Source organism: Cervus canadensis, chromosome 25 (genome assembly GCF_019320065.1).
Source record: "Cervus canadensis isolate Bull #8, Minnesota chromosome 25, ASM1932006v1, whole genome shotgun sequence".
In the NCBI taxonomy this organism is placed as follows: Eukaryota; Metazoa; Chordata; class Mammalia; order Artiodactyla; family Cervidae; genus Cervus; species Cervus canadensis.
In genome coordinates, this window is record NC_057410.1 from 1543432 (window position 1) to 1570769 (window position 27338).

The 27338-nt window shown below is 51.6% G+C and overlaps 1 protein-coding gene across 4 annotated transcripts; it reads right to left on the reverse strand.

Annotated features, from left to right (window-relative positions):
• Window positions 1-27117, reverse strand: MYO1A (myosin IA). 4 transcript variants are annotated; one of them, XM_043447246.1, is made up of 29 exons: window positions 27061-27117; window positions 25897-26166; window positions 24284-24460; window positions 24066-24181; window positions 23717-23811; window positions 23418-23522; window positions 22513-22559; window positions 22314-22377; window positions 22015-22113; window positions 16171-16274; window positions 15906-16053; window positions 15308-15426; window positions 15147-15233; window positions 13358-13423; window positions 13095-13199; window positions 11077-11139; window positions 10678-10878; window positions 10280-10506; window positions 9510-9710; window positions 9154-9247; window positions 8544-8693; window positions 8367-8435; window positions 7656-7730; window positions 2951-3085; window positions 1985-2091; window positions 1467-1557; window positions 1195-1347; window positions 891-1018; window positions 1-637 (listed from the first exon to the last, which is right to left on the reverse strand). In XM_043447246.1, exons 3-29 carry the CDS (start codon window positions 24395-24397, stop codon window positions 511-513), a joined length of 3090 nt encoding a protein of 1029 aa, XP_043303181.1. In that variant the 5' UTR covers window positions 24398-24460; window positions 25897-26166; window positions 27061-27117; the 3' UTR covers window positions 1-510. The 4 variants fall into 4 exon arrangements, with proteins under 4 accessions (XP_043303181.1, XP_043303179.1, XP_043303180.1 ...); XM_043447244.1 differs by having other exon boundaries at window positions 1467-1599; XM_043447245.1 differs by having other exon boundaries at window positions 1467-1599; window positions 25897-26163; window positions 27061-27103.
• Between the last annotated feature and the right edge of the window lie 221 nt (window positions 27118-27338).

Sequence of the window (27338 nt, forward strand, 5' to 3'; positions counted from 1 at the left end):
CTCACGTCTTCCCTCCAGGGACACATTTAATGAATCAGCTCATTGGCCACCTGCGACCTGAGCCCCTTCCCGGACTGCCCCGCCCCCATCCCAGTCTCTCCAGACCCCGCCAGAGCTCAGCCGGTCAAGGAGCCCAGAGACAATTTCCCTTCTTTTTCGTTCTTATTGTCTGCATTATCTGGCTCCAAGGAGCCCCAGTAGAGGAAAGGGAGGGGCCGGAGGGTCTAAGCACAAGCCGGAGAAAGGACGGAGCAGGGACCCACCCACGTGATAGAACGTTCGCAAAGTCTCTTGTCACATTATTAGTGGGCAAAGAGGCCGAGGGTGGGAGGAAGCTGACTTTGGAGAGAGTTCTGGGAAGGTTTGGGAGAAGCTAGGTCCTCTTCAAGGGTTCTTCAGTCTCCGCCCCCACAGCCGATCAGGGGGTTCAGACTCGAGATCCCCCCACAAAGGCGGGCGGGTACGGGAGGGGCCGGCGCCGGTCCAGGAGGGAGAAACTGCCACGCGTCCTCACTGTACAGTCACCTCCAGGCAACGACTGCCCTTCTTCTTGCAGCTCAGCTTGCCGGTCCCGCCACCCCCAGGGCCCTGGGCGACCTTGACTGTCAAGCTGCCCTCCTTGGACTTTACTGCGAACCTGGACGGGGCACAGACAGAAAGGCAGAGCTAGCGCCCCTGTCCCCCCACCCCACTCCTGTATTTTCACAGTAGCTCCCCCCTCCTACCCACTGGCCCCGGAGCCAGAAGACTCAAGGCCACAGGAACCTCGGGTGGCCCTGGCCTGACACAGTACGCTTCGCCTTCTGACAGGACAGATTTTCCGGGTCACAGTGACCACCAGCTTGGTCGTCTGCCCCAAGCCATCCCTCGCCCCCGGCTCAGGGCCTTACTCCTCAGTCACGGTGACTGGAAGCCGTGTCTGCGTGGCATCCAGCGTAGCCCGGTATATCTTGGTCAGCAGCTCAATCACGTGCTCACTGACCAGCAGGAAGTCCCCCTTGGCGCCCACCGAGGAGATCTTAGGGAGGGGAGAAAATAGCAGGGAAGGGATTCATTTTTCCTCCTGGGAGCAGCCTGGGAGATATCAAAGGCCCAGAGGGAGATGTCGGGTCCCCCTCGCCTCCAGCTCAGCCTGGCCCTGTAGTGTCCACCGCCTTCTCCAGGCTGGGCTCTGCCCCCACCCGGCTCTGATACCTCGCTCAGATGCAAGCTAAAAAGCCCATCCTGGAAGCTGGTGACCGACACCCCGGCCAAACTGCTTAGTGGGATGGCAGTCTTGGCCTGGGGATTCTTGGTGTCTGTGATGATCACATGCCCCTTGGTCAGGAGGAGGATTCGCGAGGAAGTCTAGGGACAGAAGAAGAAAGGGTGAGGGAAGGTGACGATTAGTCCTCACCCTTCCGGCTACCCGCCAGGGCTCTGGATCAGGCTGAGGGGGTGAGGGGGGTTAGGGTATGGGACTTCACCTTGCCGTTGCCACGATTGACCTTCATCACAGTCTCAGCCATCAGAATAGGCCCTTCTGCCCCACCCTTCAGCTTCTGCAGCTTGGGGTTTCTTTGCAGCCCGACGTAGTCACCGTGAAACGGAGTAGGGACACTGAGGACACACAGGAAGTGCACAGGGGAGACGAGGTCCTGACCTCTGACCCCAAGGTCTCTGCACCTCCCCCACGGAGTTCCCATCCCAGTCCTCCCGTCTCCATCCCCCATCCTCCACTGTATCCTCTGCCTCAGTGGTTCTTAGACATGGTCCAGGGCCAACATCAGCATCCCCTAGAACCCGGTTAGAAAGGCAAATTCTTGGCCCCGCCCTAGACCTCCTAAATCGGAAACTCTGAGGAGGGCACGCAGCCATCTGGCTGTTATCCAGCCCACGGGGTGACTCCAATGCATGCTGAAGTTTGAGGACTCCAGCGTGTTTCTTCCTGGGGAAGCTTCTCTTTGCTCTTGAGGAAGTGGCGCAGGGTCTCGGAGGGCCTCACCTCTGGGCGTATGAAGCCTTTTTGCCCTTGAACAGCTCGCTGGCACAGAGCTTCTCCCTCAGGACCTCTACCTGCTTCGGGGACAGCTGATCCCGGAATTTCTTGCACTGTGACGGGGGAGGGGAAGGAGCAAAGGTCACAGAGGAAGAGGGCAGGGCTGGGGTGTGAGGTGGGGAGAACACTGAGATGAGAAAGGAGCCGGGCAGGGGCTGGAAAGAGACGGAGGTGAAAGGACAGGGAGCAGACACTTTGCGGAGGGCTGGAGGAGCCCCAGGGAGGCGGGAACTGTGGGGGGCCGGGGCGGGAATGGAGACCATCACACTCAAGCCCCAGGAGGGCAGTGCACCCAGCGCACAGCCTAAGGCGTAGTCCCAGACAGGAGCGCAAAAGTACTCCTGAAGAGAACTCTGTGCTAAGTGAAATAAGCCAGACGAGAGGACAAACGTGGTAGTATTTCACGTATATGAAGTACCTGAAATAGTCAAATTCATAGAGACAAAGAGTAGACTTTGGCTCCAGGGGCTAGGGGACGGAGGAGCAGAGGGTTTTTCTTAATGCGTACAGAGTTTCAGTCTGAGATGATGAAAAAAAGTATGGAGATGGACGGTGGTGATGGTCACACAACAGTGTGAGTGTCCTTCAGGCCGCTGAACCGTGTATTTTAAAACGGTTCAAATGGGGACTTCCCCGTGGTCCAGTCGTTGACTCCACCTTCCAATGCAGGAGGCCCTGGTTGGATCCCTGGTCAGGAAACTAAGATCCCACATGCTGTGGGGTGTGACCAAAAGAATTTTTTTATTGGTTAAAGTGGTAAATTTTATGTGTTACCACCATAAACAACAACAAAAAAAATGTTTGAGTGGAAGAGGGAGGCAGAAGAGGAAAATCAGAGGAAGGAGAAGAGAAAAAAGGCAAAGGAGAGAGGAATTGCCCGGGCGCCAGGAGAGCTGCCCAGGCCCCACTCACCTTCCACTGGTGGAAGAGCCTCTGGAGCTCATGGTTGGCTGTGCTGAAGCACTTGTAAGGGGCAGACGGCCACTTTTTGTCCAAGATGCTGGGAGAAGGCAGGTTGTTCTTCAGCCCCAGTAGGAATCTCTGTACCTGGGTTGGGAGCAAGGGGGTTGGGAGTGGGATGACGAGAAGACCTCCTGACGGGCAAACTTGCACCCAGATCCTGCCCCTTCCACGAGGAAGGCCACCACAGGCCGGAGCAACGAGCGGGGCTGAGGAGGTGGAAGCGAGCCCACTGCCCGTCTCTTCAGCGTGAACGTGGGCCTGGGGCCTGAGCCTGAGCGGGAGCCGCATGAACGGCAGATGGAAGGGAGAGGTGGGTTAGACCCAAGCAGAGACCGTCCAGCCATTGTAGTGAGGTAGGAGGAGCCAATACGAAAACTGGCCTTAATGTCTTGCTCCTGCAGTTTCCTGTTCCCAAGACTCTTAACCGTCCACAGGTGGCTGCCCCGCTGTTAGCTGCTGGACGCGAACCACATCTTCCCTCCTCTGCTCAGTCAAGCCCAGCCCTGCAACCTGGCAGAGTCCTGGTCGCATTGCCGCCAGGACACTGTTCAAAGTCCTTACTTATAGTGCAACCTCACGTCATGGGATCCCCTGTGTTACCCCAACACACGAACCAGACTGGACTCCTTGCCCTGCCCTCTGCCCAGCCCGTGATTACCGCTCTCTGCCTTAGCTAATGCTGCTCTCAGCTCAACTCTGCCAACCCAGACTCTACTTATCCTTTGAGACGGAGCTCAAGGCCGTCCCAGATTCCCTGGGCCAGGGTGTCTCTCCTTTGAGGTCCCTCAGCACTTTGCCTATGCTTCTGGTTTTTGTAGTCCTGTTATTTGCACGGCAATCTTCCCCCTCTTGTATAGGGCAAGCCTGTGGGAGCCAGGATCCCAGGTCCCGGCTGTTTTCACCATTCAACATCACTGAGGATCTGCTCTGTGCGGACACTGTTCTATGGAACACGGCCGTCAACAGCCTCTTCTCCCTGAATTTATGTCCTACTGGGAATGGAGAAGGAGACAGCCCACAAGCGAATAAACACAGAGCACAACATTAAAGAATTCTGTGCGCTATGGTACAAAAAAAGCAGGCCTGAGACAGGGATGAGAGGTGGCATATTCCAGACCCAGAAGGAAAGCCAGTGCGACTGGCCTAAGCTGAGTGAGAGGAGAGAAGATCAGAAAATCGGTTGGCCAAAGACAGATCATAAAGGGCCTTGTAGGCTGTGATAGTGAATCTGGCTTTTACATGGCGTGAAACAGAACACCATTAGTTGGTTTTAGAAGAGTGACATAATCTGCCTTAAGATTTTACATTTTAATTTGTTTAATTTTTTAAATGTAATACAATTTACTTTCTTTTCTTGAAAAATTTTTAATTTGCATGAAACTTGAAAAAAGATTACAGTGAGCATCTGAATAATATATACTTCTTACCTAAATTCACCTCCTGATAGTACCTTACCCTACCGTTGCACTCTAACACACACTTATATTCAAATACATATAAATATATAAATACACACAAATGTACAAATCTTGGCTACTATAGCATCCTAAAGTAGGTCACAGTTATCAAAACATTTCCCCCTGAAACTTAAGCACACATTGTCCAAGAACCAGAATATTTTCCTACACAATTATAAGTCCATCACCATACCTTAGGATATTAACATTAATTAAATACACTCACCCAACAGCAATGCATATGCAAATCTCTTCTCATGTCCTTTATAAACTCTATAAGTATTCTCTTTGACTTTGCTTTTATTTTTCCTGATCCAGGATCCAATCAAGTTTCATCCATGGCATCTGACTGTTTAGTCTCCCCCAATCTAGAACCAGGACTCTTAAGTCTTTACATCCCAGGGAGTACCTAACACCTTGTTTGTTTATGGGACAGAATTATTAAAGGTATAGAAAATGACTTGATCTTGAACACTTCCAAATTTTTGGAATTTTTATGAAAGCTTTCTATTGAGACATTAGGGTAAAACACAAAAATAGAAAAAGGCCGAGTAATATTGCTATATTAAATAGTTATAAAATAGCAATATTGCTATATAAAATAGTTATAAAATAGCAATATTGCTATAACTTGGAACCATCCAAGCTCTTTGTACCTTCCACTACCCAGATCTAGTGGGCTTAGTCTAATTACCCTGAAGTCCCAGTCCTTGGCCTGCTTTGATTTAATTCAATAAACATTCCTAAGCATCTCCTATAATCCTCCATATACCAATTGGTGGGGAGCTTCTGAGGCTTCTCTTTTCATTTTCTTAGACCTAGAAAGTTCCACTTTTCCCTGTGTGTCTCTTCTGCCCCCAGGTCTAGCCAGAGTCACGGATGCCTGGGTCTCTTTGCCTGTGGTGGGGATGGGAGGGAGGAAGGAGAGGGGAACAGGTACAGGTGGTGGTTAACTAGAGTCAAACAGTTGATATTCCAGCTCTTACCGCACACCAGCTGTGAAATGCCTACAAGTTATTCAACCTCTCAGGGCCTTCGTCATTTAGTCACTGAGTCATGTTGAACTCTTGCAATGCCGTGGACTGTGACCTGCCAGGCTCCTCTGTCCATGGGATTCTCCAGGCAAGAAGACTGGAGTGGGTAGCCATTTCCATCTCCAGGGGATCTCCCCAGCCCAGGGATCGAACCCAGATCTTCTGCATTGCAAGCAGTTTCTTAATTGAGCTAAGAGGGTAGCCCCCTCTCTGCACCTTAGTTTTTAACAATAAAATGGGTTTATTTTAACGGAACATATATTTTGAATGGGCTTCCCAGGTGGTGCTAGTGGTAAGAACTCACCTGCCAATTCAGGAAACATAAGAGATACAGGTTCAGTCCCTGGGTCAGGAAGATCCCCTGGAGGAGGGCATGGCAACCCACTCCAGTATTCTTGCCTGGAGAATCCTGTGGACAGAGGAGCCTGGCGGGCTACAGTCCATAGGGTTGCAAAGAGTCGGACACTACTGAAGTGACTTAGCATGCACACTTTGAATAAAAAATTCTCTGGGCATGTTTAACTAACCTAGGTGAGAAAACCAAGTGAAAGTGAATGTCGGTCAGTTGTTTCGGAATCTTTGTGACCCCATGGACTATACAGTCCATGGAATTCTCCAGGTCAGAACACTGGAGTGGGTAGCCTCTCCCTTCTCCAGGGGATCTTCAGGTGCTGTTTAATTGTAAATAGATTGATATAGATCGGACCAATACTTGATATGTACAATTTTAGTATGTAAGGATTTTGTGCTTTTTTAAAAAAAAGTTCAATAAATTAATTAATTAAAAATAGAATAAAATGGGGGAAAGGTAAGGACCTACCTCATAGGGTTGTTGAAATCATTCAAGTTAATGCTTTAAAGGGCTTAGCGTACAGTTAAGTGATAAAAAAAAAATAGTAGGTATTAGCATTAGTAGCATCAGCTAAGTAGGTAATAGTAAAGGCAAGGTAACGGCCTGGCCAGAAACACTGGGGCAACCAGTGCCCAGTGGCCCCCGTGAGCAGACTTCCACGGTGGGTTTGATTTATGGAAATGCTGGTTTAAACCCAGCAGCTCCCGGGTGACACTCTGCAGATGCCTGACAGTTCGCGGGTGAGCATGAAGGTCGACGAGAGGTCAGTCAGGAGACAAGAGCAAAATCACAGTACAGGCGCGGTGTGCAGCGGGCGAGCACGTCCTCCGGGGGGGGCAGACACACTGGAGCCTGCGGAGCGCCCGGCACGGGAGGAAGACGCCGGGGCCTCCCTGAGAGAGGGTGGAGGTCCCAGGGAAGACTCGGGGAGGCAGGGAGGACGCCCAGAGCCCCCGCCCCTCAACTCGGCCAAGGGGACAGAGAGGAGCACCAGTGACTGCCTCACGTCCCTGCGAGCAAAGTCAGCCAGAGCCCTGACAACCGTCAACGGTCAACTCAGCCAAGCTCAGTTCAGAGCCGCTCCCGCCCTCCGTCCAAAACCGCCTGCTCCCCTCGCTGGTCTTTCCCAAGGGCTCACTGGAAGCCCTGCTTCCCGCCTCCGGTTTCCCTCCAACACTTCTCAGAAGCACCCTCGCTATCGGAGACATGTCTCTGGCAATCACCCCTTTCTGTCCCCATTTTCCTCTCGCTGGAAACTGTTCACAGTTTGAACCTCCAGGCCTGCTCCTGACTGCTTCCTGCTCACCCCGACCTGAGTCTTCCTGAATCAAGATCTTTCCTGAGGTTCACTTCCAGCCTCGCCTGCTACAGTGTCCAAAGAGATAGAAGGAAAGTTCTATTCCTCCACCATCACCCCCTCAACCCTAAAGTGAGTTTCAGGAGGTGGGGTTACTTAACCCTGTGTGTGTCCTCGCTCTGCTCTTCCATGAGGCTCAGACTCTTCGACGCTCACTAACCGCCCAGCCCCAGGCTCTTCTCCAGCCCGTTCACCATGGACTCGTCAGTGGATGTGCCGGGACCCCTCCCCGCTGCAGGTTGCTGTAGCGACCATTCACGCCAAAACGTGCTCCGATTCTACCCCTGGGTCCTGAGCCCTGGGGCCCTCCTCCTACAGCCCTGCCCCCTCACGGACAGAGGAGGCTCCTGGGGAAAAGCTTCAGATCACCTCATCTTGAGCCCCACACACTTCCTCTTCCCACCCCGTCCCTCCCTCCTCCACGCCGTTTCCTTCCTCAGCCCCCAACACTTACCATGCTCTTGTAGATGAAATTCGACAAGATGAGGGCAGCCCCTGAGCGGAAGTACTTTCGATAATTCTTCCGGGCCTGTCAGGGACAAACAAGAAAGGAGCGGATAGTGAGTCCCGCCTGGAAGACAGAAGACAGGCTGAGGAGAGGTTCTACTACTCCGCAGTCATGCAAAGAACAGAGTACGGAAAAGAGCTGAGACTCTAACTGGAGGGAGAGAGTGAAGTCAGACAAGTGGGCTAAACCGGGAGGACACTCAGCGCAGAAGGCAGAGCTAAGTCAGAAGCACACCCAGGCACGTGTTCAGATCTCCCCAAGGTGCATCCACACTCCCGGACACACACGGAGCAGACCCAGAAACACGTGCGGTCACACAGAGATGTGTCCTGGATTTGGGCAGGACCTGCTCCCTGCCACCCCTGGGCTTCCCAGGTGGCACTAGTGGTAACGAACGCGCCTGCCAATGCAGTAGACATTGTGGTTTCAGCCCCTGGGTCGGGAAGATCCCCTGGAGAAGGGCATGGCAACCCACTTCAGTATTCTCACCCGGAGCATCCCCATGGCAGAGGAGCCTGGTGGGCTACAGTCCATGGGGTCTTAAAGAGTCGAACCTGACTCGGTGACTTGGCACGCACACATTCCTCCCCCCACCCCAGCAGCAGCCGGCACAGGGAGCCACGTGTGGGGATGAAACCCCTCTCCCCTCCCCATTACCTTCCACCCTCTCACAAAAGCCTGGATCAGCAACGCTGATGCCTTCATCTTCCCGTAGCGTTTCTTTTGCTGTAGAAACAATGAGCCTGTTAGAGAAACTCCACCTCCAGAGCCACCTTTCTACTTCCTGCTCTCCTAACAGAGTGAGGGGGATAGAATGTTAGGGGTAACTGGTACCATGTTGCCCCGAAACCAAGAGGATATGACGATCTGACTCTTGCGCATCAGCTGGTAGTGGGTGCGGCAGCGCCAGCCTCGGTATGTCTTCTGTATGAGCGTGGCTAACTGCTGGAGCCGAAGGCGCCTCTGCTCTTCCAAGTAGAAAAGCTGTGGAGGGGTGCAGGGGGCACAGAGAGGCTGGCTTAGGGGGAACCCATGGCCCCAGTGGCTTCCCAGCCAGTGTTTTATTCAATCATTCCTTTGTCCTCTTAGTTTCCTAATCTGTGCATCCATTCACTCAATTATCCACATATCCATGAGCCCTAACTCTTGAGCAGGCACTGCGCTAGGACTTGGACACTCAGACCGCTGACTCTCAAGGAGCCCTGCTTCAGGGAGAGGTGCCCAGACCAGCAAGGCAAGCACACCTAGCTTCCAGGGCCCAGGGCAGGCTGGCTGGGGCCTCAAGGGGTCAGTTCCCAGGGGTACAACCTCTGCAGAAAGACGTCCTCACCCACTATCCCTTCCAGGTTCTAGAAGCTCCCTTCAGCCAGCCTCTCACTCAGGGGGGCTCTCCAACCCTTCCACCATCCGGCCCCACCAAACACAAGTGCCCCCTGCAACTCACGGTCTTGGGGCTTTTGATGAAGATCTTTGTCTTCCCAAAGGCCAGCTCCTCCGAGGACATGCTCAGCTCCCCCAGGACCTTCTCGACCCCCTCCCTGCCAAGTCAGGTGAAGAAAGCTGTCCAGGGGCATCCCAGGGGACGGGGCTCTCCCAGTTTTCCTCTCCCCCTTCTAAGAGGTGAGAAGAGCTCAGGGCTCAACAGACTTCAGAGCCTCTGAAAAGTCATCATTCAATTCCTGTCCCCCAGTAGCCATTCGCCAAACTCCAGTGATGCCCACGGCACCGCCTGAAGGCGCTCCTCCCCACAGGTTCCTTGCACCGCCCCTCCCTGCCCCCCAGTCTCCCACTGAATCTTACTGGTCTCCACCAGTCCAGCGAGGCCACGTGCTCCGGCTCAGCAATCGATACCTTTCCAGGAAGGACCCGTAGGCCTGGCGGTAGGCGTAGCCTGCCCGTCGCACCCGCACGTTCTCCAGCAGCCCCAGGTACCGAGCCTGGGCACTGACCAGCTCAGAAGAGAAGCGACCTCGCTGCTGGTGCTCGTTGGGCTTTATGCACCTGATGAGAGGTAGGCCGAGGTCCCGGCTGCAGCAGCTTCACCCTTGCCAGGGTTGCCCAGCCTAGCCTCCGCCCGCCTTGTGTTTGTTCTATGAGGCTTCAGTCGTGTCCGACTCATTGCAGCCCCATGGACTGCAGCCCGCCAGGCTCCTCTGTCCATGGGATTCTCCAGGCAAGAACACTGGAGTGGGTTGCCATGCCCTTCTCCAGGGGATCTTCCTGACCCAGGGATTGAACCCGCATTTCTTGCATCTCCTGCATGGGCAGGCAGGTAGTTTACCACAAGGGCCACCTTGGAAGCCCACACGCCTTAGCTGAAAAGTTCCAGAGAAAGCAGGTATACCAGCCGTCCCAGTTTTGCTCAGTAGAGCATGGTTGCTACCTGACCACACTGCTCTCCCCATCACGGGACGTTTAGCTGCTCCGTGGGCTCTGTTTCCCATGAGGAAAGGGTTTCTGGTACCCTTCTTCCAGGGAGTCCCTCCCCATGTGGACGTGTTCTACCAGGCCTGGACCCTGTGCGTGTCGTCACAGAAGCAGCATGTTCCCCTGTGTGCCCAGCATGTCACCTGATGTAGTTGGGGTTCTTGGAATACAGGTTCTTCATGAGAGTGGTCACGGAACTCTTGAACTGGGCCCCAGCAGTTGGGGGGCGTTTGAGAGATGCCTGTTTTGGATCCCCTTCAGGAAACAAGGACCGGAGGAGCGGGTGCCGGGCCTTCCACATGGCCTGGGACAAGTCTCGGAAGAGCAGGTCGTTGTTCTTGTCGATGAAGCTGTTGACGTTATAGGTCACCTGTGTGGGGACAGCACGTGGTTTGGCGCATCTGCCACACTGTCTGTCAAGCTCTTGGCGCTCCCGGTCTCACCGTGACGTGTTCCTGGCTCCCGTCTCCCCCAGTGCCTCCCCCACGGTCTTCAGTCACACCCAGACCCCCATCTTCACCATGCAGGCCCATCACATCACCTTGCCTGCATAGTGGCAGATGCGGAAGCAGCTGAGGCCCATGCTGTGGTCATACTGGTGCTGGGCGTTCTGGGTGACTTTGCTCTCATAGTGGCTGTGCTTGGAGAAGAGCTGGTTCAGCTTCGCCAGGAAGGTGGAGTCACTGACCACCCCAGGCCGCAGGCACTCCTCATCCAGCATGGCCAGGATGCCTTGCCGATTCTGGCCAGGGAAACGAGAACAGCCCAACCTAGACCTTGCCCTTCAAGATGTCCACACCTCACTGCCGCCCCCCTGCCCCCTCATCCTTTGCCTTCCTGACCATCCTTATCAAGTAGGGTGGGAGGGGGAGAGAGAGACAGGGGAAGGGTGTTCAAGCAGTCTGGAGCGGGAGGTCCCAGAGATAAGAGAAGAACTTACATGCTCAATGAGGTTACAGATAATGCCATTATCAAAGTAGTCCACCTTCACCCACGGTATGCCCTGGCAAGGGGAGACATGACAAATTACAGGTAGCAGATCCAAGACGAGACCTCAAAGACCCCACCAGAACCAGGGCCCCTTTCATCCACCCCACCAAGGACCATCAGAAAGCCCTGTAGTTCAGAGGGTCCTTGGTGTGGTTTCTGTTACATCCTCATCCCTCCAGGACTGATGGAGAATTTGTGGCGTGGGTGGACAGATGTCTGGGAGGACCCAGGGCGGTGGTGAGAGGGGGTGAGGCAGTGTAGAGAGCCCTGGGGGTGCTGTAGGTTGGGGAGGGAAGAGCAGTGTGGTGGGTGAAGACTGGGATAGGAACCACCCCACTGTGGAAGGGGGAAGGGATCCTTGAGTATGTGGAAGAGCAAATTGCCATTCCGCTCTGGCAACAAGCCATAGAAGAAAAGCACTTAAGTAAACCAAAGGCTTATCATCAAACAACAAAGCTGATCTGACACATCTCCAAAGACCTGCGTCAGTGATTCTCAAACTCAGGTGTTCATCGCAGTCACTGAGAGGGCTTGTTACAACACAGGCTTCTGGGTCTCAGCCCCAGGTTCTCATTCGGCAGGCCTGGGACAGGGCCTGCAAACTTGTCTTTCTCATATGTTCCCAGGGGCCACTGCTGCTGTTGACTCAGGACTACACTTTCAGAACCACTGACCAACGTGATGCATCGGGGCTGTATAATTTGTTTCTTAAAAAGCAAGAAAGGTATAGAAGCAGAGGACCGAAAGACCATGAATCAGTCATTTAGAGAATTTGCTGGGCATCAGGCCTACAGACAGGCCCTGACCACCCAAGGGCCACACCTCCCCAGTTCGGGCCACTCCCAGGTGTGGTTGGGGAACACAAGCCTTTCTCTTCTTCTTCCCTCACAGGTCTTTAGGGAATGCAGAGTGGAATTAGGTAAAGTTGCCCTCCCACTTCATCCACCAAATACCTCTCCCAACTGGTTATATGAATGAGGATATCCTTACAATCCTAGGCAGCTGTAGAGAAGCATCTTTATGAACTGATACAAAAAGGTCTCTTGTTGACTGGTGACAGCAAGATGCAGAATGGGGTGTATTTGTGGCCGCTTGAATAAATATCGTGGGAAAATGTATTTACAGATTTTCTGCAGAAGGAGGCTGACTTCAGTCGCCTCTGGAGGGGAGGGAGAACTTAAAGGGGGTGGGAGGAAGACTTTTCTTTACACACCTTTTTAAGCTTTTTGAATCTGGAAGCATGGGTATGATTTATCTACTTGATAATATAAGTTCTTAAAGTCAAAACATACAAAATTTTTTTAAAAACCTTTGAGTTGTGACCACATTGCCTGAAATGCTGCCACGGCAGGTCCCTGAGTTCACAAGGAACATTCCTGGGAGGCTTTGATGAGTGAGACACAGCCGTTCACACTTTGGAGTGAATTAGCTTTTCTAACACTTGGCCATAGAAAAACGGGGACCAGGGGAAGGAGTGTGGAAATTTTGAGCTGCGGGGCACTTATGATGAAGAAGTCTGGGTGCTACAAAAGACGACAGCAACATGAGTCCAGCCCGGAGGAGACAAAGGATTCTGATGTCAAAGAAGGGCACCAAAAGCGATGTGTAGGGTGGCAAGCCAGGAGAAATGCCCCTGCTAAATCTGGCTCTCAGTCTGCCCTGGGCCAAGCACAGCTGTCGCTCCGCTTCTGTCAGGAGGCTTTCCCGCTCCCACCTGCCCCCCACACCCTTCCATCAATCTGCCCCTTCCTCGCCTGGCCTGGAGTGGAAGGGTGGGGAACTGGGGGCGGACAGCAGAGCGTTAGGGCTTCTCGGTAATGCTGGCATATTCAGCTGTGCAAGGGAAACTTTCTGTCCTTACTGTTCCCATCTGGGGGCAATTGAGAGGAAACTGTGACAAAGGAGAAAAAGGTCTGGCATACGCCTTACATCATCTGAGAGAAAGGCAAGCAGGAAGGCTTCATTTACCTCTCTCTTATATTCCGCTTGCTCCTCTTTCAGTGTCATCTCTATGAACACCTGCTGTAGCTTCTCGTTGCAGTAGTTGATCACAAATTGCTCAAAGCTATTATCCTGAGGTGGGGACACAGGTTAGGGAGAGAGAGAGACCAGCTCAGCACAAAAACGCTTCCTCCATCTCAGCCTGGCCTCCCCTCTCCCACACCCCGCTTCGAGCTTGCCACCCCTCACGCCCAGGAAGCAGGGTGCTGAGGCTGCTGGAGCTCTCTCACCTCTAATATTTCAAAGCCATAGATGTCCAGAACCCCCATGACCTTCCTCTTCTCCCCGGTACCCACCTGGAGAGGAGGAAAAGATCCATCTGAGGACCAGCCCTCTGCACATGTGGCCAGGCCCCTCTGGATGGATGGGAGTGAAGCAGGGGGCAGACAGCACTTGAGTGAACTTGACCATGCTGGAGAGGAACTGGGGTGATTTCATGCTCCCTCTTCCTCTACGACCAGCTGGTCTTGAAGGACCAGCCAAGAGGGAGGAAAGGAGGGAAGGGAAGAGGCAAATAGATTCCAGGAAAATGCTCCCATGGCACAATGTAGAAAAACATGAAAATCTCAGGAAAATAACCATCCCTTATATGTGCAGAGCATTTTACAAGAAAATCCTAAGATCTTGTTTCATTAATCTGTATATCCCTATAAGGTGTGATGATTCCCTTTCTACAGACAAAAACATCAAACTTCAAAAGAGCTAAGAGACTTCCCTGGTCCAGGGGTTAAGACTCCACGCTTCCACTGCAAGGCGTGCAGGTTCAGTATCTGCTCAGGGCAGGAGGGTGGAGGGGAGAGCCGGCAGGGACTAAAATCCCATATGCTGCACAGTGTAGCCAAAAATAAAAAACAAAACCGAAAAACTGCCAAAAGAGTTAAGCATTTCCCCAAATCTAGATTCAAATCCTAGTTTACCCTGCTGCCTTCCAGTAATTGGCAGCACTTTCACATACGTAATTTTTAAACAATAGCTCTATTTTGGCCTAATTTGTACACCATAAAATTTACCCTGTAAATGTACACAATTCGGTGATGTGGTTGTGTGTTTTTTTTTAGTATATTCAAAAAGTGTCCAACCATCACCACTAAATTCCAGAGTATTTTCGTCACCCCCAAATGAAATACTGTACATGGACCCATTGGCAGTCACTCCCTATTCCTCTGGTAACCATGGACCTACTCCCCATCCCTCTGGATTTGCCTATTCTGGACATTTTATATAAATGGAGTCACATAAAACGCAGCCTTTGGGGTCTGGATTCTTTCACTCAACATGTTTCCAAAGTTCATCCATGTTGAGCTTGTATCAGTACCTCATGCCTTTTTATAGCCAAATAATATACCACTGTATGGATACACTACATTCATCAGATGATGTGCATTTGGGTTGTGTCCACTTCTTGGCTATTGTGAATAATGCCCCTATGAACGTTCATGCACAGGCTTTTATGTGGACATGTTTTCCATTCTCTTGGGTATATACCTAGGAGTAGAATTCCTGGATTATATGGTAATCACATACACAATTTTATCTGATCATCACGGATGGTTTAGTTGCTAAGTTGTGTCTGACTAGGCTCCTCTGTCCATAGGATTTTCCAGGCAAGAATACTGGAGTGGGTTGCCATTTCTTTCTCTAGGGGATCTTCCCAACCCAGGGATCAAACCCAGGTCTCCTGCACTGCAGGCAGATTCTTTACCGACTGAGCTACCAGGGAAGCACTAAATTTAGTGATCCTCACTAAATCCTGGGAAACACGTAAATGTTAGTGTCTCATTTCCCAAATCAGGAAACTGAGGCTCAGAATCTTTGTGCAGCTGAAAGACCAGGCAGCTGATAGAGAATCCAGATAGTTGAATTAAAAAAAAAAAAAAAAAAGATGTATTTCCAAAACAACACAGTATCAAAAATAAGTAGATAAAAGAAAACACACTATCATTCTTTCTCTGTTCATCTCAAAACCCAAGGCATGGGGCAGGCAGAGGAAAGCATTGAGGAAGGAGGGCAATCCCTCACCTTGATACTCTCGTTGATGCGATTCACTAGCCAGTTGAAAAGTCGGCTGTAGATGTTCTTGGCCAGGGCGTCCCGGGCGTACTGAGCCTAGAGGGCGGGCTGCTGGTCAGCAAGAGCCACAGAACAGACTCCAAACCCAGCCTCCCCCGAGAGCCCCTCACCTGGGTGACGGTCAGTGCGGTGACCACCTTTTCTCTGGCCGTTTCCACGGTTCTTGAGCACAAAGCTCTCTCTAGTTCCACTGAATTCAAACCCACCAATTCCCCAATTTCTTGAACACCTGGGAGTGATGAGGAAATAAAACACGGCCTGAGAGAGGGTTTGCTCCCAGAGGAGGAGGGAGGGTTGATACGTGAAACTGCTGGGGGCCTGCTGTTCCCGAGTCTTACTGGGAAAGTCCTTACAGCCCATCCAGAATATGGCCTTGGAGGAACATCTGGGGAGAAGGAGGAGGACAGAAGGGAGATCTTGACACTTTGCATGTATCATCTCCTTTAATATGAGAATCTCTTGAAATGAGTGTAATTGTCCCCATTTTTGCAAAGAATCTACTGAGAATTCAGAGTCCCAGAACCAAGGTCTATGGAACATCCACACTTCATTCCAATATGTCTCACAGGGAGTTCTGAATGAGCATGTTTGGGGAGGAACTCCTGAGTGGGCAGAGGGAGACTTAATCAGAGTGAGGTCTGTTATGCTGAAGACAGTGGGAGAACAGAAATTGCAGTAGGAGATTCAGGGAGCTGGTTGGGTGCAGACCTCTCCCATCACGGATGCCACTTGCTGGTACCCCATTGGCCTGGAACTCGTTGACCAGTTCCACGTTCCCCAGCTTCAGCACCAGGGCTGCCACCTCTAGCACCTGCCGAATCTCCTCCTCGGAGAAGCCGATCACAGTCATCGCACTCTAGGGAAGAAAGGAGAGTCGGAAGCTGAACTTCAGGCCAGTCCAAAGCCTGCCTCCCTTCCCAAAGCCAGAGCCTGGACTCAGGGCATGGCCGAATGGCCCATCCTGGGTACCCACCTGGAGAACCTTGAAGTTGGCATCGTCATCCATGCCATCCACCCTGGACGTGTCCGGGTTCAGGAAGGCATAGCCACCTGGGTCCCGCTCAAGCTTCAGGGCCTCTGCAAGGACCAGCATCGGGGAAGGGTCAGTACCCGGGCTCTCTGAGTCCTCCGACCTTGACGCTCACGGCCCTTGCTCCGGGTTGGTACACTCATTTATTCAGAGGAGCCGTCTTTGTTTTAGTTTCTCCCTGTGTCTTCTTTGTGTTGGGATCATTAATTCTTATGATTACAGACTACTTTTAAAGTTGTATTTAGGGTTTGAAAGTGAAAGTCACTCAGTCATGTCCGACTCTTCACAACTCCATGGACTGTACCGTCCATGGGATTCTCCAGGCCAGAGTACTGGAGTGGGTAGCCTTTCCCTTCTCCAGGGGATCTTCCCAACCCAGGGAGCGAACCCAGGTCTCCCATATTGCAGGCAGATTCTTTACCAGCTGAACCACAAGGGAAGCCCTAGAGTACTGGAGTGGGTAGCCTATCCCTTCTCCAGGGGATCTTCCCAACCCAGGAATCGAACCAGGGTCTCCTGCATTGCAGGCAGCTTTACCAGCTGAGCTACCGGGGAAGTGAGTTTTCATAATCCTTGCGGTTTCCCCCAACTTTTATGAAAGAAAAGCCTCTTTCTACTCTTTTCTCCGCCCTCAGGGCTCAAACAATAAACCCAGAAATGCAAACCTGCCATGCCGCTTGGTTCTCAGTGGTTCTGGGAGGAACGAGGCAAGGGAAGAAGGGTGAGCACCTACCTCCCACCCACCCCCGGCCTCCACACGTGGCCCATCACCCAGATTGGGCATTCATTATTTGTTCCCAAAACACCGACCAAGCTGCAGACACTATGTTCCCCACACCAGACCCCCTTTTGGAAGGTTTCCCCAGGCTGGGGCAGAGCCAAAAGGCTCTCCTGTGTTCCACACGGTGCATCCCTACCCCAGACCACATCTCAGGGATTGGGTTTTGGGTTTTTTCCCTGTTCCTCTTACCAATGAACAGCTTGTATGTTGGGGCTGTGCTTTTCATCTTCATATTCTGCGTGCCTGACTGGCATGCAAGAACTTTCTTTTAATAAATGAATCAAGGGAATGGACAAAGCCATTCATGGAGATGGGAAGGAAGGAGTTAATCACAGAGCTTGAATGGTATCAGTTATCTGTTACTCAAAAGATCTGAGAATTAGAGAGTGACTCTCAAAGTGGGGTTTAATGGCAGCTTCCCCTGAGACACAAATTTTGAAACAGGAGGCTGCTAAAGAGGGGTGTCTGGAAGGAGAATGAGTCAGAAAGGCCCTGGGATGACACCAGGAAGGGAGGCCCCACCCGGACTCAAATCAGTGAGCGAGAATCAGCCAGAGCAAGACTCCAGTGTCTGATTCAGACAAATTGAATACAATCAAGACTATTAAGCCAGGAGGGAAGATGATGCCTGTGGGGGCTCTTAAGCCATAGAGATCTCCAGGAGGGTGAAAGGAGACAGGCACAAGTCCAGCACAGAATAACCAGAAATCAAAGCCATAAATTCTTAGGCATCAGATATCCATAGTGCCCACGGCCAGAGGTGGGATTTAGAGAGGAAACTCTGGCAGGGCTTAAAGTCCCATCAGACCCTGCAGTAAGGCCCAGCCAGCATCCAGGCTGAGATGGTCTCCTCCCTAAGGCAAAGCGTGGTGCTCCATGACTCCGCCCCGTAGCCAACTGCACAGCGTACTGGCAACAGCCACACTACACCGGGACGTGTCTGCTCACACATCTGCCATTCCTAGAAGATGACTTCTTCAAGGACAAGGTCCATGTCTTACTCAACTCTGTATCCTTAGAAGCTAGCAGGATGTTCAAGCATAGCAGATGTTCAAGAGGTGTTTGATGAATGAGTGAATGGAACCTCCACAGAATTATCCAAGAAGAAAAAACCAAGGACAAAGTCATGGGTGAGACAGATATCGACCCAAAACAACTTCAACTAGAGCTCATTGAAAGTTCTTGAATACTTGTAACATCCTGTCCGATCTCCTGCTGAGCTGTGGATAAAGTCCCTTAAATTAAAGGTAGAAAAGCATGGCAGATGGAAATAAGTATTCTGTTTTTGAAGCCTGCTTGGGGAAAAAGAGGAGATTAGTCACTAAATCATGTCTGACTCTGCGACCCCTTGAATTATAGCCTGCTGGGCTCCTCTGTGCATGCAATTTCCCAGGCAATAATACTGGAGTGGATTGTCATTTCCTTCTCCAAGGAATCTTCCTGACCCAGGGACTGAACCTGTGTCTTTTGCATCTCCTGCATTGGCAGGCGGGTTCTTTACCACTAGCGCCACCCAAGAAGCCAGGATGGGTCATGGGGTGAGTTCTGACAAAGTGTGGTCCACTGGAGAAGGAAATGGCAAGCCACTTCAGCATTCTTGCTTTGAGAACCCCATGAACAGTATGAAAAGGCGAAAAGATATGAAACTGAAAGATGAACTCCCCAGGTCAGTAGGTGCCCAATATGCTACTGAAGAAGAGTAGAGAAATAACTCCAGAAAGAATAAAGAGATGGACCCAAAACAAAAACAACACCCAGTTGTTGATGTGACTGGTGATAGAAGTAAAGTCCAATGCTATAAAGAACAATATTGCATAGAAATCTGAAATGTTAGGTCCATGAATCAAGGTAAATTAGAAGGTCAAACAGGAGACGGCAAGAGTGAACATCAACATTTTATGAATCAGTGAACTAAAACGGACTGGAATGGGTGAATTCAGATGACCATTGTATCTACTACTGTGGGCAAGAATCTCTTAGAAGAAATGGAGTAGCCCTCATAGTCAACAAAAGAGTCTGAAATGCAGTTCTTGGGTTCAATGTCAAAAACGACAGAATGATCTCTGTTCATTTCCAAGGCAAACCATTTGATATCACAGTAATCCAAGTCTATGCACCAACCAGTAACACTGAAGAACCTGAAGTTGAATGGTTCTATGAAGACTTTCTAGAACTAACACCCAAAAAAGATGTTCTTTTCATTATAGGGAACTGGAATGCAAAAGTAGGAAGTCAAGAGATACCTGAAGTAACAGGCAAATTTGGCCTTGGAGTACAAAATGAAGCAGGGCAAAGGCTAACAGAGTTTTGCCAGGAGAACACACTGGTCACAGCAAACACCCTCTTCCAACAACACAAGAGAAGACTACACTTGGCTACCACCAGATGGTCAACACCGAAATCAGAATGATTATATTCTTTGCAGCCTAAGATGGAAAAGCTCTATACAGTCAGCAAAAACAAGACTGGGAGCTGACTGTGGCTCAGATCATGAACTCCTTATTGCCAAATTCAGACTTACATTGAAGAAAATGGGGAAAACCACTAGACCATTCAGATATAACCTAAATCAAATCCCTTATGATTACGCAGTGGGAGTGACAAATAGATTCAAGGGATTAGATCTAATAGACAGAATCCCTGAAGAACTATGGATGGAGGTTCATGACATTGTACAGGAGGCAGTGATCAAGACCATCCCCAAGAAAAAGAAATGCAAAAAGGCAAAATGCTTTTCTGAGGAGGCCTTACAAATAGCTGAGAAAAGAAGAGAAGCTAAAGGCAAAGGAGAAAAGGAAAGATATATCCATTTGAATGCAGAGTTCCAAAGAATAGCAAGGAGGGATAAGAAAGCCTTCCTCAGTGATCAATGCAAAGCAATAGAGGAAAACAATGGAATGGGAAAGACTAGATAATCTCTTTGAGAAAATTAGAGATACCAAAGGAACATTTCCTCCAAAGATGGGCACAATAAAGGACAGAAATGATATGGACCTAACAGAAGCAGAAGATATTAAGAGGTAGGAAGAATACACAGAAGAACTATACAAAAAAAAAAAAGATCTTCATGACCCAGATAATCATGATGGTGTGATCACCCACCTAGAGCCAGACATCCTGGAATGTGAAGTCAAGTGGGCCTTAGGAAGCATCACTACGAACAAAGCTAGTGAAGGTGATGGAATTCCAGTTGAGCTATTTCAAATCCTAAAAGATGATACTGTGAAAGTGCTGCACTCAATATGCCAGCAAATTTGGAAAACTCAGCAGTGGTCACAGGACTGGAAAAGGTCAGTTTTCATTCCGATTGCAAAGGCAATGCCAAAGAATATTCAAACTACCACACAATTGCACTCATCTCACACACTAGGAAAGTAACGTCCAAAATTCTCCAAGCCAGGCTTCAACAGTACGTGAACCATGAACTTCCAGATGTTCAAGCTGGTTTTAGAAAAGGCTGAGGAACCAGAGATCAAATTACCAACATCCGCTGGATCATCGAAAAAGCAAGAGAGTTCCAGGAAAACATCTACTTCTGCTTTATTTTCTAAGCCAAAGCCTTTGACTAAGTGGATCACAACAAAACTGCAGAAAATTCTTCAAGTGATGGGAATACCAGATCACCTTACCTGACGCCTGAGAAATCTGTATGCAGGTCAAGAAGCAACAGTTCTAACAGTTAGAACAATTAAAACAGACTGGTTCCAAATCGGGAAAGGAGTATGTCAAAGCTGTATATTGTCACCCTGTTTATTTAACTTATATGCAGAGTACATCACACGCTATGCCAGACTGGATGAAGTACAAGCTGGAATCAAGATTGCCGGAAGAAATGTCAATAACCTCAGAAACACAGATGACACCACCCTTACGGCAGAAAGTGAAGAAGAACTAAAGAGCCTCTTGATGAAAGTGAAAGAGGTGAGTGAGAAAGTTGGCTTAAAACTCAACATTCAGAAAACTAAGGTCATGGCATCCAATCCAATCACTTTAAGGCAAATAGACGGGGAAACAATGGAAACAGTGAGAGACTTTATTTTGGGGGGCTCTAAAATCACTGTGACAGAGAAGGCAATGGCACCCCACTCCAGTGTTCTTGCCTGGAGAATCCCAGGGATGGGGTCACACAGAGTCGGACACGACTGAAGTGACAGCAGCAGCAGCAAAATCACTGTGAATGGTGACTGTAGCCATGAAATTAAAAGACGCTTGCTCCTTGGAAGAAAAGCTATGACCAACCTAGACAGTATATTAAAAAGCAGAGACATTACTTTGCCAACAAATGTCCATCTAGTTAAAGCTATGGTTTTTCCAGTAGTCATGTATGGATGGGAGAGTTGGACTATAAAGAAAGCTGAGCACCAAAGAAGTGATGCTTTTGAACTGCGGTGTTGGAGAACAGTCTTGAGAGTACCTTGGACTGCAAAGAGATCAAAACAGTCAATCCTAAAGGAAATCAGTCCTGCATATTCTTTGAAAGAACTGATGCCGAAGCTGAAATTCCCATACTTTGGCCACCTGATGTGAAGAACTGATTCTCTAGAAAAGACCCTGATGCTGGGAAAGATTGAAGGCAGGAGGAAAAGGGGATGACAGAGAATGAGATGGTTAAATGGCATCACCGACTTGATGGACATGAGTCTGAGCAAGCTCTGGGAGTTGGTGAAGGAAGGATAGGAAAGCCTGGCGTGCTGCAGTCCATGGGGTGGCAAAGAGTCAGGCACTACTGAGTGACTGAACTGAATTGGGGAAAAGGAATCAAGGCAGTTCAGAGAAGTAAGAGTGGTGAAGGGGTAAGAAGGCTTATTCCTAGACTAAAACCCCAGAAACGGAAGAGAACACAGAAGTCAAAGGATTTGTTCCCAACAGCGGGCGGGTGAGAATCAGGGCAGGAGTGCCCTGAGAGTCCAGGGAAGATGGCTTTAGGGATCCAGAGGGGCCCAAGTGTTCTGAGGCTTGAATGGAGGCTGAGGATGTTCTGCTGCATGTCGGGGGCTGGCACGTACTCAGTAGCTCTGCGTCTGCTCCCGTCAGGAGCTGATAGAAGATGTGGAAGTTCCTTTCTCCTTCAAGTTGCTTCACCACACGGGATTTCTCAAGCAGATCTGACAGAAAATTCGAAAATAATGTTCTGAGGATCTGAGACGTACCACAACTTCCCTCTAATTCCATCTTAATCCCTGGTGTTCCCAGCGCTTGGGAAGCCTGTTAGTCTAACCTTCCTCCTTTCTGCAGTGGTAGATTAGCAGAAAGGGACACCATGGGGCATGTGGGAGAGGGGGTAAGTGGGGCGGGAGACACGTACAGTTCGTGATGACGCCACCGAGGGGGGATCCCTTGAAGTCAAACTCAATATCCATGTATTTTCCCTTCAGAGAGCAGAGAGAAAGAGAGACTTGGCTTCCGCCTTTTCTCATCACCCTGTCCAGGAGGCATCTGGGCCATGTTCCTCCCTCTCAAGACCCCACACTCTCTCATCCCAGGCCAAGGAGATGTTCACTCACAAATCGAGAGGAATTGTTGTTGCGAATGGTCTTGGCGTTGCCAAAAGCTGTGGAGATGAGGGGAGAAGGAGTTAGGTGGCTGAGGGCAGAAGAAGGACTCCAGGGACAGGAAAGGGGGACGGTCCTCCAGCCATCAGGCCAGTCTCAGATTTTTCAGGCTGAACACAAACTGTGATCTCGGGAACACGGGGGATGGTGGGGGGAGGACAGTGATCTCGGGAACACGGGGGATGGTGGGGGGGACAGTGATCTCGGGAACACGGGGAATGGGTGGGGGATGAGGACAGTTGATCGTTGCGGACACGGGGGATTGGTAGGGGGGCGGACAGTGATTTCAGGACAGAGAGGGTGGTGGGGGGACAGTGAGTCTCGGGAACACGCGGGGATGGTGGGGGACAGTGATCTCGGAACACGGTGGGGTGGGGGGGGACAGTGATCTCGGAACCACGGGGGATGGTGGGGGGAGGACATGTCTTTGGAACACGGGGATGTTGGGGGGGCAGTGACTCAAGGAACAGAGAGGGTTTGGTGGGGGGGACAGTGATCTCAGGGAACACGGGGGATGGTGGGCGGGACAGTTGATCTCGGAGAACAGTGGGGTGGTGGGGGGGACAGTGATCTCGGGAACACGGGGGATGGTGGGGGGGACAGTGATCTCGGGAACACGGGGGATGGTGGGGGGGACAGTGATCTCGGGAACACGGGGGATGGTGGGGGGGACAGTGATCTCGGGAACACGGGGGATGGTGGGGGGGACAGTGATCTCGGGAACATGGAGGATGGTGGGGGGGACAGTGATCTCGGGAACACGGGGGATGGTGGGGGGGACAGTGATCTCGGGAACACGGGGGATGGTGGGGAGGGTTGGGGTGGGGAGGACAGAGGACAGAGGCCGGACTCCTCACCCTCCAGCACGGGGTTTGACTGAAGCAGTTGCTCCTTCACTGAGTTCACCTGCTCTCCTTTCCCGCAGACGGCCGCCACGTAAGACATCACTAGCTTACTAGCCTCTGCAAGAGAAAGCCCCGCGTGGATCCCCACCGCTGCCCCTAACCTCCCTCATTGCAGCACCTCACCCCATTCAGAGAAACCCAGGAAGGAACTTCAGGGCTTGGGGGCAGGCCTGGGTCTGTCTCGGAGAGAGACAGGAGGCAGTTCCAGCGGCGACCCCATGGCGTCCCCGGCCCCTCTCCCGGCGCCTCACCCGTCTTCCCAGCGCCACTCTCGCCCGTGATGAGGATACACTGGTCTCGGTCCTGGTCCCTCAGCGACTGGTAGGCCATGCTTGCCAGTGCATAGCTGGCAGGGAGGAAGTGGGTGATGACTAGTGTGGGGTCCGCTCAAGACTCTGTCTTTCACGCGATCCCCAGACTCATCCGCCCTCCCGCACGGACCAGACCGTGGCAAACAGCTGGCCTAGTAAGAGGCCTCCAAAGGGCCCAGGGAGGAAGGGGCAGCTGGAGAGCCTCCTTCGGGAGAAAGGATGGAGGAAATGAGGCTGCCTCGTCACGGCGAGCTGGGCCCTGTCACCTTCCCCCGGCGCCTCCACTCACATATGGGGCTTCAGCTCGTAGAAGCTATAGTCCCGGTATTTGGCGACAAACTCCAGGTCGTAGATGGGCAGTGGTTGGTAGGGATTCACCGAGACCAACACGTTCCCAATGTAGGTCTGCAGTTGGGAGAGATGATGGATGAGCCAGGGTGGGTCTGGGAAAGACCTGGGGACTCTCTGGCCACACATCCACAGCCAAGGACACCCATGGGCACTCACATAAATCTCCTTCTTTTCATAGCGCAGCTGGAGGTTCCTGATCAGAGACTCCTGCTCCAGGGGTTCCAGGAGCACAAGGTCCTCCACCCCTACAGAACCTTCCAGAAGGGTCATGTCCAGAGGCGCTATTGGTCGGGATCAGTTTGCTGGTGTCTGCTCAGCTTTTGCGGCCAGTAACTATGTAGGGGAGGAAGGCAGAAGGACCTAAGAGACCCTTCCCCTCCCCCTAGTCCTGGCCCCGGCGAGAGCCCCTGGCCCGCTGGAAGAGGCCTCCAGACCAGCCCAAGCTAACTGTGGAGATTGCAGGGAAGCCGGGGCGGGAGGGAGACTCCGCTCCCTGAATTAGGGTTGGTGGGTGTGACAGGACCACCTGCCTCCAAGCCCCAGGGTAAAGAAGGACCCCAGTAGGTGGCAGTTGCGGGGGGGGCATCCTTGTGCTGCAGGGGGTAGGGCTGGGGAGGCAAGGGAAGCAAGGCCCCCTCCCTCCATTACTGGGGCCCCGGCCCGAGTCCAGGTTCCCTGACTCTGGGCCCCATCTCCCTCCTGACTCCTTGCCTCTCACAGAGCCTGTTTCCTCACCCGGCACACCCATACTCATTTCCAGGATTGCTCCAAAGTTTTCCCTCCCTTCTCACTGTTACAGTGAGATTCATTTTTTAAATGGGGCCTGGACAAGGTGATGAGCCCCAGGACAGAGGCAGGAGCTCCCCCATTAAAGGCTGGAGTGCCCCCAAAGAAAATGAAAATGAGATTTGTTTTCCCCAACAAGCAAGCAGCGGTCGGGAACTTTGGATGTGCCTCCTCGTCTGTCCCCGTTTTTCAATCTCTATCTCCAGCATTTACATCCACGACCTTAAGCTTCTGGCATGGACTTTGCCCCAGAGGGACACACCTAGCCTTTCAGTAACTGGTGGGAACCAGCAAGGAAAGCAGAGTGGGAGAGGCTCGGCCCCAAACGGTAGGCACACGGCAGGTGCTCCCTAAGGAGGAAACCCAACCCTCCTCAGTCTTTCTTGTGGGGCTGAGTAGGCGGGGTGCAGGACAGAGCTATTAGTACAATGGTCAGCGCCACTCCCTAACAGGAGTGAAACAGCCACATCCTCCTCTCCCGCATCGCTGAACCTGAGCGGGGGAAGGGCCGAAAGCCAGAAGGGCGGTGGGGCAAAAAGGGAACACAGGCCACCTTCTCCCTCCGCTCTGCGTTCCCCAAAAAGCTCCAGGAAAATTGAGCGCTTGTCACTTCCTGTAAAGTCACAACCGAGGGAGCTGTGAGAATACCGATTACAGCAGCCAGCAGCGATCAGGTAGCAAATGCTATGGGCCGGGCAGGCTCTGAGGACCTTGCACATACTCATTCATTTGCTGCTTACAGTATCTCCAGGAGGCAGATACTATCATCACCCCACATTTTCTCCATTTGAGAAAAAGTTAAGATTTTAAATAACTCGGCAGGCAAGGTAAGAAGCAGAAGCAGGGCAGTGAAGAAGGCATCTTTGGATTTAGGTTTGAAAGGAATGAGAATAAGATTGGTTGGAGGCTGGGGCACAGGGGAGAAGCCCCCACATAGGGCACCCTCAGATATGAAAAGAGGAACTGGTTAAGGCGGGACTCACCCCACGCTGGAAGCAGGGCGTAACTTCAGCGTCAGAGAATGGTAGATGAAATCCCAGTGTGACAGGAAGGGGGCTTAGGAGACCCAGGCCCCCAGGGTGCAGAGGCGTCCTCCTTAGTGGGAGCTGTCCATGGTGTCGGAAAAGGAGAGATTCTGCCCCACTCTAGCCGGCGTCCGCGGTGCCGACCTTCCTCTGTGCTGCCTCCTCCAGCCAGGGCTCCCCGTGCCAGTCCAGCCAGGCGAGGCAGCGCAAAGTCCGAGGCTGTTCCTGCTGAGGGTGTGGCTCGCTTAACCCTTCACAGGCCTGCAGCCCCAGAGGGAGACGCTTGGCCACAGGACAAAGGCCCCTCTGGGTAGGAAAGGGTATCTGGCCGGCCTGAGCGGAGGGGTTGAAGCAGAGTTCTTGCTCCACCGCCCTCCACATTTGGAAATGAGGGCAGAAGGAGCAGACTTTACTGCCAAGGAAGAGCCCTCTTGAAATCAGGAATTTTGTCAAAGAGGAAGATAGGCTGTGGCGTCTTCCGACCAAAGAAATAGCACCTCCCTCACACCTACCCTTCTTATCTCATTGGGAGCCCAGGCATATTGGTGACACTGTTGGAGGAACAGACAAAGGCAGACAAAAAAGCAGACAAACCCCCAAGTTTCTCTCCATTTGCCTCCAAGTTAGGGACAACACCCAGCGTTGTATTTATTCGGTTCCACTGAACTCCCACGGCTGTCTTCTCACTGAGTTACCCCACCCTGTGAAGTGGGCAGTGCAGAATCACTCCCCCCAAAAGGACAATGAGAGGCAAACACCGAGGCTCAAAGAGGTCACACGATGAGCCCGGAGTTCCGCAGACAGCAGGTGGCAGAACCGGAAACAGGACGCAGATTCCTGAGCCCAAGCTGGCCAGAGATTCCGGCACGGGCCAGTTCTGGTGTTTCTCTCCATACCCCTTCTTCTGTGCTAGAATACTGAGTAATAGCCTGGGTGCTGTTTCCTGGGCACTAACTTAGCTGGAAATCACTGCCTCCACTAGACAAGAAGCATATAAAATCCCCTTTGCCACGGTACCTCTTCATCCACCCAGGAAAATTCCTAAACAGCAGGCTCCCCATCCCCACCATCCTCCCTCCCAATAATGCATAAAGAGCAAATCAGGTAATCACAAACACTTACCTGAAGATAGAGACTTGATTCTCCAACTCCCAGCCACAGCTGCTTGGCTCAAAGTCCACACTCTATTGCTCTCACGGCACTCTGCGAAAGCCTGGCCCATCAGCAATTCCATTATGAACCTGCCCTTACATAATTTATTGACCTACTATATATATATTTGAAGGGGGGGAATGGCAAGGGGCAAGAAAGAAAGAGAAAGCTGGGTGGAAGTGACATCAGAACATCATTCCGTGGATGGGTAGAGCTGTGTCACAGCAGAGGCAGAAGTGACTAAGGAT